We start from the raw sequence: 10,873 nt of genomic DNA, 5'->3' as shown, positions 1-10,873 counted from the left end.
TATCTATGTTTCCAAACAGCCATCAATGGTTTCTGGAGAAACTAGGCTCGGATCACAAACCTGTGCTGGTTAAATTTACGAATGATAAGGATTTATTTCGGAGTAACTTTTGGTTTGACAAACGTTGGGCTGAGGACCCTTCTTTATGGGAGGTAATTCAGAAGGCTTGGAATGAGATGAGCTCTCTAGAAGTTGAAAATTCTGTTCTTTTAAGAAGTGATAACTGCAGAAAGGCAATTAATGCTTGGAAGAATAGAGTTTGGTCCAGCTCAGAAACTCGTATAAAAAGTCTACGGAAAGAGTTGAAGAAGCAAGATGAATCGTTGAAACCCTGCTTCAGAAGGATTAATGAGATTAAAAAAGAACTTGCTGTAGCCTTTCGAGAAGAAGAAATTTACTGGAGACAAAAGAGTAGAGAGAAATGGCTTCTTGATGGTGATAAGAATACAAAATTCTTTCAAGCATCGGTAAAAGCTGCAAGAATGAAGAATTCTTTACAGTTTCTCATTGATGATGATGGTATAGAACATTTCTCAGAGCAACAAAAAGGAGAAGTGGCAGTTAAGTATTTCAATCACCTCTTTAAATCATCTTCGCCTTCACAACTTAGTGATATCCTTCATAACTTTCGACCACGAGTGTTAGATAACATGAATCAGGATCTCGTAAAAGATATTTCGAAGTCGGAGATCAGACAAGCTGCGTTCTCGATTAGTAGTGAAAGTGCTCCTGGCCCGGATGGTCTCACAGGGTTTTTTTTCAAAAAATTTTGGCCACTGATCCATAACCAGATTAATGGTGAGGTTCTTAAGTTCTTTGCTACTGGTAATCTCCCTGAGGATTGGAATCACACTCTTCTTTGTCTCATTCCGAAAATCCCAGATCCAAAACGTATGTCAGATCTTAGACCTATTAGTTTATGCTCAGTGATCTACAAGATTGTTTCAAAAATCCTTGTGCTTAGGCTGAAAAGACATCTACCATCCATTGTCTCTCCTACTCAAGCAGCCTTTGTTTCAGAAAGATGGATTTCAGACAATATCTTGATAGCTCATGAAATTGTTCATAGTCTTCACACACATCCAAGGATATCTCAAGAGTTTATGTTGATTAAAACTGACATGTCAAAAGCATATGATAGAGTAGAATGGATTTTTTTGAAGGATATGCTTATCGCTCTTGGATTTAATGAACGTTGGATCTCTTGGGTTATGGCTTGTGTTTCTTCAGTTAGCTATGCAGTGGTAATCAATGGAGAATCCTATGGTTTGATCAAACCGGCTAGGGGCATTAGACAGGGTGATCCTTTATCGCCTTTTCTTTTTGTGTTGTGTACTGAGGCGCTGATTCACTTGTTCAATCAAGCGGCAAGTGAGGATAAAATTTCTGGGATTCAGTTTCATCATTCTGGTCCAGCCATCAATCACTTGCTTTTTGCAGACGATAGCCTCTTCATTTGTAAAGCCAATAGGATTCAATGTGCTGAAATGTTGAATTGCCTTCAGAACTATGAAAAGATATCGGGTCAAATGATAAATAGGCAAAAATCAGCAATTACATTTGGATCAAAGTCAGAGATTCAAGATTGGAATTGGATAAAGAACAAAACAGGGATTAGCTTAGAAGGTGGGGAGGGTAGATATCTTGGTCTTCCTGAATGTTTGAGTGGCTCCAAAAAACAGCTTCTAGGTTTTATCAAGGAGAGACTCCAGTCTAAATTAACTGGTTGGTATGCCAAGAATCTTTCTCAAGGAGGTAAAGAAACTCTTCTAAAGTCTATTGCTTTGGCTTTACCAGTTTATGCAATGTCCTGCTACAAATTGCCTAAGTATACTATCAAGAATCTGATTTCTGTCATGATGGATTACTGGTGGAATAATAATCAAGAAAAAAAAAAAATCCATTGGCTAAGCTATGAGAAGATGACTATACCAAAGGTAGATGGTGGTTTTGGTTTTAAAGATTTGGAAATTTTTAATCAAGCGATGCTAGCAAAACAAGCTTGGAGGCTTTTACATGATACAAATTGTCTCTTCTCCAAATTCTTAAAAAGCAGATATTTTCCTTATACTGACTTTCTTGATGCCTCATTTGGAAGAAGCCCTTCTTTTGGGTGGAGGAGTATTCTTTTTGGTAAAGAACTTCTTTCAAATAATCTTCGCCGGGTTATTGGAAATGGTAAAGACACTCTTGTTTGGGTTGATAAGTGGTTATATGATGGTAGCCCTACAAGACCTGTTGGTATTCATTCTCTGATGAATATTGAACTTAAAGTGTCTGATCTTTTCAATCAGCAATCCGGAAAATGGGATGATCATCTCTTAAGTGCTCTTTTTCATCATTCTGAGATAAAAAGCATTAAAGCTATAAAACCTAGGTTAGGTTATAGAGACTCTTTCTGCTGGGGGGAAACAAGGAATGGAATTTACTCAGTGAGCTCTGGTTACAATTTGATGTTTAAAGTGAGAAAAAAGGAAAGTCTGCAGATTGCATGTGCCTGCCCTTCTAGAAATCCAGTCTTAAGAGCTTGTTGGGAGGTGGCTACATCTCCAAAAATTAGAATATTTCTCTGGAAAGCTTTACTTGGAGCTCTTGCTGTTATAGAAAGACTTAGGACTAGAGCAATGAGAATTTTTGATGGTTGTATGATATGTGGTGCAGAGATAGAATCTATCAACCACATTTTGTTCCTCTGTCCTTTCGCAAGACAAGTTTGGGCTCTTTCCAATACTCCATCTCCGTTCTTGGGTTTTGGCAACTCAATTTTTGAAAATATGCATCACGTATTGAGTTTAAAGAGTCAAGGGAACTTTGTTGCAGAACCTAGTTCATCTTTTTCTTGGATTCTGTGGCAATTGTGGAAAAACAGGAATTCCTTACTCTTTCAAGGAGTCTGTTTTTCACCACTTGATGTTGTCCAAAAAGCATGGGAGGCTTCTTCGGAATGGAGTGCAGCGCAGACTCTAAACCGCTGCCACGAGATTGACCCTTCAAACCAGGACGAAAGATGGCTTCCCCCTTTACATGATGAAGTGAAATGTAACATTGGCTTTTCATGGTCCAAAAAGTTTTCATTATCTGGAGCTTCTTGGGTAGTAAGAGATCCTACAGGTAATGTACTCATGCATAGTAGAAGATCCTTTGCCTCTGTCAATTCTGTCTTTGAAGCTAAAATCAAGAGTTGGGAGTGGGCTTTAGAGAGTATGACAAGCTTGCATTTCGCGAATGTGACTTTTGCCGTGTCTACTTTCGAAATTATTCAAGCTATACATGACCCAAGTCATTGGCCATCAATTGTAAGCTTCATCTCTCCCCTCATCTTATATAGTAAAGGGAAACCATTTTGGTTTCTTAGCTTTGAACCTTTAAAAAGCAATTCGGGAGCTATGATGATTGCAAAAAGTGTCACTCTGGACTTGAGATTATCTTCTTACGTAGCTTCTGGTAAGCCTATGTGGTTGAAAGGTTTTTTTGATCATGAGCAAAGCATGATTTTTAATTCTTTGCATTAGTATTTTCATTTTGCTCTTCTTCCAGAAATTTCTTATATTATTTCTCTTATCTAGTGTTAATAGTAAAACTTTTTTTGTTTTTCATCGTTAGAATGGTTTATATTCTGACTTTCAGAAAAAAACAAATCTAGAAGACTTTTTGATTCTAAAGCGGTGATTATCTTGGTTTCTTAATCTTTTCTCTTCCTTCCTTAGAAGTTTTGACTCAGTTCCCACAAAAAAGTCTTATCTTCTTTGACCTTCTTCTCTCCTTATCTCATATTTTCTAGTCCTATTTTAACTTATTCCCTCTTAGTCACCCATATATATTACCACCCTCTCTCGCTTCTCTTTCCTTAGTAGTTACCCTTTCTCTCGTTTTTTATTTATCTATCATGGCTGATGAACTTTGGAATGATCTTCAATATATGGTTCTTGGTCGTGATGATCCGGAACTGTTTATTCCTAGTTCAGCTTATGATAGTGCTCTGGCAAGGAATAGACGCAGCCTTATTGGGCGTCTGCTTAACCCTACTCTCCAAGACCGTGGGCGTGTCTTAACTGCCCTACCTGCTCAATGGGAGCTTTACGACAGGGTGCACGGTCGAATTCTGGATGATAGTTATGTTCAATTCAGGTTTAGTTCAGAGAGTGACTTAGCCTCTGTTCTCAGAAGGGGACCCTGGGTGTTTGAAAAATGGTTTGTTGCTCTTCAAAGGTGGGAAGACTTTCCTGGAGAGGATTTCCTTACATCTATTGACCTGTGGGTTCAAATCAGAGAAAGGTCAGATTTGAAACTGGAGAAAGAGCCATGATAGGTTTTGATTATGAAAAACTCAAAAAAGTATGCACCAACTGTTGTTGCTTCAATCACGACTTGGCTCACTGTCCGTATCTTGCTCCTCCGGCTTTTGATGATGATTACCTCGATGTTCCTCTGGCTCCTGGTCAGGAAGAAGAAGTGTTATCCGTTCACAACAGCTGTAATGGAGACATTAAATCAGATCAGAGCTCCGCAATCTCTTCCTATTCCCCTATCTCTCAGCCGCCGAGACCTGCTTCTCCAGCGCCGAATCTTGAGGAGTTTTTAGCTGCTAACCCTCTCCAATGTTTCCCGTCTTCAAGTTCAGCCTCCATCAAAATCTCATCAGATTCTCTGTTTTCTAAAACTGGAAATCCAAAAGAAAATTATGAAATTGGTGAGAGCTCGAAGAGGAAAAAAGGGAAACAGGTGCACATGGAGACTGATAGGAACACACGTCAATGCAGAAAGGATCCAGGACTGAGGTTCTATCCGGTTTTACCATAAACCTCTAAGGAAAATGATTAACAAGTCAGGAATCTCAGGAACTAATAGCCTTTATTTCTGAGATTCTTTTTTTTGGTTTAATCCTTTTGTAAGATGTGTCTTGCTTTAGTTTTTTTTTATGTTGACAATGGTGTTTGGTTCACCTCTTGGTGCCTTGGCTATGGTTATTTTGATGAAGGTAAAGGTCGTGGAAGAAATTCATGAAGACCTTTGATGACTGTTTTTTGAAGATGATGTGGTGAGATGTAAGGTTCTGTCATTCCTCTTTACTTATGAAGTATGCTTTAAGACCGGCTGCAATGAATTACATTGTTTTGATGGTCTTAATGAGAGAGTGATGAAGACAGACTTACTTCACTAGCATCTACCTTATTTTAGCAGTTATGTTGTAGTTTAAATCTGCTGTGTTTCCAAGCTTGTTGTAATAACTTGACTCTCCAACTTGGTTTCTTCTCTGATGAATGTAACAGTATAAGCTCATATATAAGATGAATTTTTTGGAAAAAAAAAAAAATTCTAGACATTTTAATTTGGTAACCTAAATTGACTTGTCAATGGAGGTTTAACTCCGAACTCTATCACTGTAACATTCTCCCCACCAATTTAAAAGATAAATAAAGAAATAGAAAAATAAAAGTCCTAAAAAATGTTAAAAGGCAAGGAGGGGCAACCATATCTATCTCTCGCCCACTTTTGCTAATATGTCTCTCTCTCTCATATCCTAACCTTCCAATAAAATTTCAGAATCATCCTCAGTACATCATTTGTATGATTTCGCTATTATGCTTAATAATCATTTGAAAATAAAAGAATAGAGAATCGAAATTAAGATGTTACTCAAACCGGATTTTACCGATCCCAAACAAACCAAACAACCATATTGTAATGTAGTTTAACTTCACTTTTTTTATACTGTATATCTCAGAAACCAAATGGAAATCTAAATTGAACCAAAAAAATATATAAATTAATTTAAAACTATAGTTATCTTACAAATTGAGGATATCTTTGACCAAAAATAAAATTCAAACCAGAAAAAAAATATATATAATTTTTCAAATCCAAAAACTCCAAAATTAAGAGAAAAAAAAAACAGAAATCCAAATTGAATACCTTTTATATTAATATACAATAATGCTTCCAAAAGAATCCAAGTGCATAAGGAATCAGTTTAATATCTATATATAAGATACATAGAATATGTTCTAGAGAACTAAAGTATAAGGTTCTTCTCTTTTTATTATTTTCTAAACAAAGAAAAAAAAAAGGAGAAAATTTAGGGAAAGGAGTAAAAAAACTTGTGAGTCAGAGTTGATTTTGGTTCAATTGGATAGGGATAATATTTCCCAAGTGGGAAAGAACATATTAAAAAAAAAAAAAAGTAGTGGTGCAAAATTTTCCAATAAATCTCGTCGTGTGTGAATTGAATCATTATTTTTAGTGTCAATCTTCTTTTCTTCTTCACCTCTCTCGATCAACCTCCAATTTTTTCTATTTTGCCTCTTGGATAATTTATTATTAGTTTTTGGATTCAAGTGAAAAATTAGTTTAAAATGATATAAATATATTTGAAACTGTAACGTAAAGAATAAATAAGAACAAAAAAACTAGAGAAATAAATGTAAATAACGCATATTGCTTTTATTTTCGGGTCATTACTTGAGATGTCTAAAATTAGGAAAAAATCTTTTTAGGTGAATAATATTCCCAAGAGTAGTATAGTTGCATTTTGCCAGAGAGGCACTCAATAGAGAAGAGATATTCGTAAAGATAAGCTTTTTTTTTTTTTTTTTGGCTCATCAAAAAAACATAGTTTTTGTTGTTGTGTTTGTTGTTGTCTTTTCTTCTATCTCGAGAGAGATAAGCCACAAAAGGGTTTTCAATTTCTGCAAAACTTTGAATAAAAAAAGTAATTTTTATCCCTAAAAAGATTTGGGTTTTTTTTTTTTTATGCTTATTGGCAAAGAAAAGGTTTTAGGGTAGTTTTTTTTTGAGTTGAGAGATGTCTGGTTCTGTTTCTGGTTGTGGTGGTTCTAATGGTAGTGGTGGTGGTGGTTGTAGTATTGTATGGTTTAGAAGAGATCTTAGGGTTGAAGATAATCCAGCTTTAGCTGCAGCTGTAAGAGCTGGTCCTGTGATTGCTGTGTTTGTTTGGGCACCAGAGGAAGAAGGACACTATCATCCAGGTAGGGTTTCTAGGTGGTGGCTCAAGAACAGTTTGGCTCAGCTTGATTCTTCTCTTAGAAGTCTTGGTACTTGTCTCATCACCAAGAGATCTACTGATAGTGTTGCTTCTCTTCTTGAGGTTGTTAAATCCACTGGTGCTTCTCAGATCTTCTTCAACCATTTATATGGTCTGTTCATCTTCTCTCCCCTCCTCTCTCCTCTTCTTTGTTTTTTTTTTTTTTGGTATCTGATTAAAAAGATAGGATTTTTGTGGTTGGAATCATCTCTATTCTTATGGGTTATGTTTTGTTAGGTGTGATGAAACTGAAAAATGAAAACTTTGATTCAGTTTTAAAGTTTTGATTTTTTTTTGTTTCAGATCCATTATCCTTGGTGCGTGATCACCGTGCTAAAGATGTTTTGACGGCACAAGGCATAGCGGTTCGATCATTCAACGCAGATTTGCTTTACGAGCCATGGGAGGTGACTGATGAATTAGGCCGTCCTTTCTCTATGTTTGATGCGTTTTGGGAAAGATGCCTTAGCATGCCTTATGACCCTGAGTCTCCTCTTCTCCCACCTAAGAAGATCATTTCAGGTTTGTTTCTTAGCCACACACACACACTCTTGTGGCTTCAGCTTCTCCAAATCTGGTTTTTTTATTCACTCTGATTTGTATTATTGTTGCAGGGGATGTATCTAAATGTGTTCCGGATCCATTGGTATTTGAAGATGACTCAGAGAAAGGAAGCAATGCACTTCTGGCTCGAGCTTGGTCTCCTGGATGGAGTAATGCTGATAAAGCTCTCACAACGTTCATAAACGGACCATTGATTGAATACTCTAAGAACCGCAGAAAAGCTGATAGTGCCACAACCTCGTTTCTTTCTCCACACTTACATTTTGGGGAAGTGAGTGTGAGAAAAGTTTTCCATCTGGTTCGGATCAAACAGGTCGCTTGGGCAAACGAAGGAAACGAGGCTGGGGAAGAAAGCGTGAATCTTTTCCTGAAATCTATTGGTCTCAGGGAGTATTCTAGATACATCAGTTTTAACCATCCTTACTCACATGAAAGACCTCTTCTTGGCCACCTAAAGTACTTCCCTTGGGCAGTGGATGAGAACTATTTCAAGGCATGGAGACAAGGCCGGACTGGATACCCTTTGGTCGATGCTGGGATGAGAGAGTTATGGGCTACTGGTTGGTTGCATGATCGCATAAGAGTAGTTGTCTCAAGCTTCTTTGTTAAAGTTCTTCAGTTGCCATGGCGATGGGGGATGAAGTATTTCTGGGACACCCTTCTTGATGCGGATTTAGAAAGTGATGCTCTTGGTTGGCAATACATTACTGGTACTCTCCCGGATAGCCGGGAGTTTGATCGCATAGATAACCCTCAGTTCGAAGGGTACAAGTTTGACCCGAATGGTGAATACGTAAGGAGATGGCTTCCAGAACTCTCTAGACTCCCTACAGACTGGATACATCATCCGTGGAACGCACCTGAGTCTGTGCTTCAAGCTGCTGGTATTGAACTTGGATCAAACTATCCTCTACCAATTGTAGGATTAGATGAAGCAAAAGCACGGCTTCATGAAGCGCTTTCACAGATGTGGCAACTAGAAGCTGCTTCAAGAGCTGCTATAGAGAATGGATCAGAAGAAGGACTTGGAGATTCTACTGAAGTGGAAGAAGCTCCTATTGATTTTCCCAGGGACATCACAATGGAAGAGACTGAACCAACTAGAGTCAACCCAATCAGGAGATATGAGGATCAGATGGTTCCAAGTATTACTTCTTCTTTGATCAGACCTGAAGAGGAGGAAGAGTCGTCTTTGAATTTGAGAAATTCAGTAGGAGATAGCAGAGCAGAGGTTCCAAGGAACATGGTTAACACCAACCAAGCTCAGCAGCCAAGAGCAGAACCGGCATCAAACCAAGTCACTGCTATGATTCCAGAATTTAATATCAGACTTGTTGCAGAGAGCACTGAAGACTCAACAGCGGAATCTTCCAGCAGCGGAAGAAGAGAGAGAGACGGAGGCATAGTGCCCGAGTGGTCTCCGGCCTACTCAGAACAGTTCCCTAGTGAAGAAAATGGGATTGGTGGAGGAAGTACCACATCTAGCTACTTGCAGAATCACCATGAAATACTCAACTGGAGACGGCTTTCACAAACCGGGTGTGTAACTTTGCAAGTCTTTACAATGCAATTGGAATTTGGCACATTGTTCTAACCAAGTAGTATCAATTTTGCTGTTGTATGTCTGATTTTACAGGTAAAAGGGGCAAATCGAAGTGCAGAAGGAGAGGAACTTGACAAGGGATGTAACTCTGGTTAAACCTGGTTGGACTGTAAACAGAGTATACATTTGGTATGCTTTAATGTAATGGAGCTGGAGAAAAACTTTGTAGGAGCTTTGTCTGATGTACATTTTTTATTTCTCTGGTTCCCATATTGTTATAATACACTGTATAGTAAGTATGTTACTTGTGGTATTAGACCAGGTCTCATACTTGTTGGCTTTCAAAGTTTTGGTTATAGTCAAACACATACCAATTCTTAATCTTAAACTCATATATAGTTCGCATTTATGCTAAATGACTTGTTAGTCTATGTGGAACACGTCTACGTGAATATACTAACATGAATCTTATTATATAAAGCTATGAATCTTTTTATAAAAAGCTTTACGTTAAAGTGACTCACTAACAAGTGTTAATTATATTATATTATTCAAATGTTGACACATGTCAAATTTATTAAAAATTTTAAAAATAAAAATTTAAAAATTTAAAACCTATCATAAAAAAATACATCAAACTTTATATAATAAGATATATAAGATAGTAGTATGTAAGATTAACATATGTGTTTTTATTACTAAAAAAATGTTAAAGTGAAAAGACATATAAAATGTTATTTAATATGTTCATAAAGACAATTTGTTGGTAGTAGTAAAGACTAAAGAGTATATTTTAACAATAAAATATATTTGTGTGTACAAATACACTTTTTGTGGTAATGTAGATAGTAGATTTGTTAATGGATATATATTAGTGTATTATAGCAAAAAAAACCAACTATTTTCTATAAATAAAAGTTTATCTTTTTACTTTTATACATTTTTTTTCTTACGAAAAGAATTAAATATATATTCTTTGTTAAATTTAATTTATTTTAATAATTTTGAATTCATCTACAACTATTTTCTTTAACTAAAAGTGTATCTATTTACTTTTTTTTTTAACTAAACAATAAATTAAAAGAAAATTTCTCGGTTAGTTTCCCAAGCTGGAGGGAAGGGGTTTACAAAAGAAACTTCAGAGATAAGGGAACGTGAAGCACGGACAAGACAATCCGCCTTCATATTTGACGCACGCAGGATCCAAGAGATGGAGAATAGTGGGAAGGACTCCAAGGAGTTAAACTCATCGAGCATGTTGGAGAAGGACGACCAATCTTCAGAGGACTGCACCCTAGTGAGTAACTCAGCACAATCAGTCTTGAAATGTTGACAAGCAATCCATGCAGCACGTATCCGCTCCATGGCCCACAACAACACTTCTAACTTCGAATGCAGGGGGGAGGGGCTCTGTCTTAGACACTTGGCCCCCAACAACAAGGTTCGCTCCTCACCAACGCAACACCACCAGCTCAATTCTGAATGCACATTGGTTTCTTTCCAAGAACTTCAAACTAACAACAAGGTGAAGAAACCTGGACATCCGAAGATGGAGATGGAGCTGACATGACCGCCGTAAAAGAGAGAGCCTCTTCCCAGGCTAACTTATTGCCGAGAGCCTGAACAATTATATCATTCGCCTCGATCTCTAAACCTTGAAAAAAAAAATTATTCATGGCTATTCATGGCTTTCGAGATTGCCCATAAAATCCATGGTAATTGAA

The 10,873-nt window shown here is 37.1% G+C and overlaps 1 protein-coding gene across 1 annotated transcript; it reads left to right on the top strand.

The window, feature by feature from the left end:
* The first annotated feature begins 6,461 nt into the window (after positions 1-6,461).
* On the top strand, positions 6,462-8,930 carry LOC104736913 (cryptochrome-1). The gene is given in 4 exon segments (XM_019235113.2): positions 6,462-7,154; positions 7,346-7,564; positions 7,657-8,738; positions 8,741-8,930. Coding segments are annotated over 4 exon segments (1,692 nt in total). The 5' UTR covers positions 6,462-6,802; the 3' UTR covers positions 8,780-8,930.
* Positions 8,931-10,873: the final 1,943 nt, after the last annotated feature.

The sequence above is a fragment of the Camelina sativa genome, chromosome 13, assembly GCF_030686135.1.
Source record: "Camelina sativa cultivar CO46 ecotype springtype chromosome 13, ASM3068613v1".
NCBI lineage: Eukaryota > Viridiplantae > Streptophyta > Magnoliopsida > Brassicales > Brassicaceae > Camelina > Camelina sativa.
This window is presented reverse-complemented; position numbering and strand designations above follow the sequence as displayed.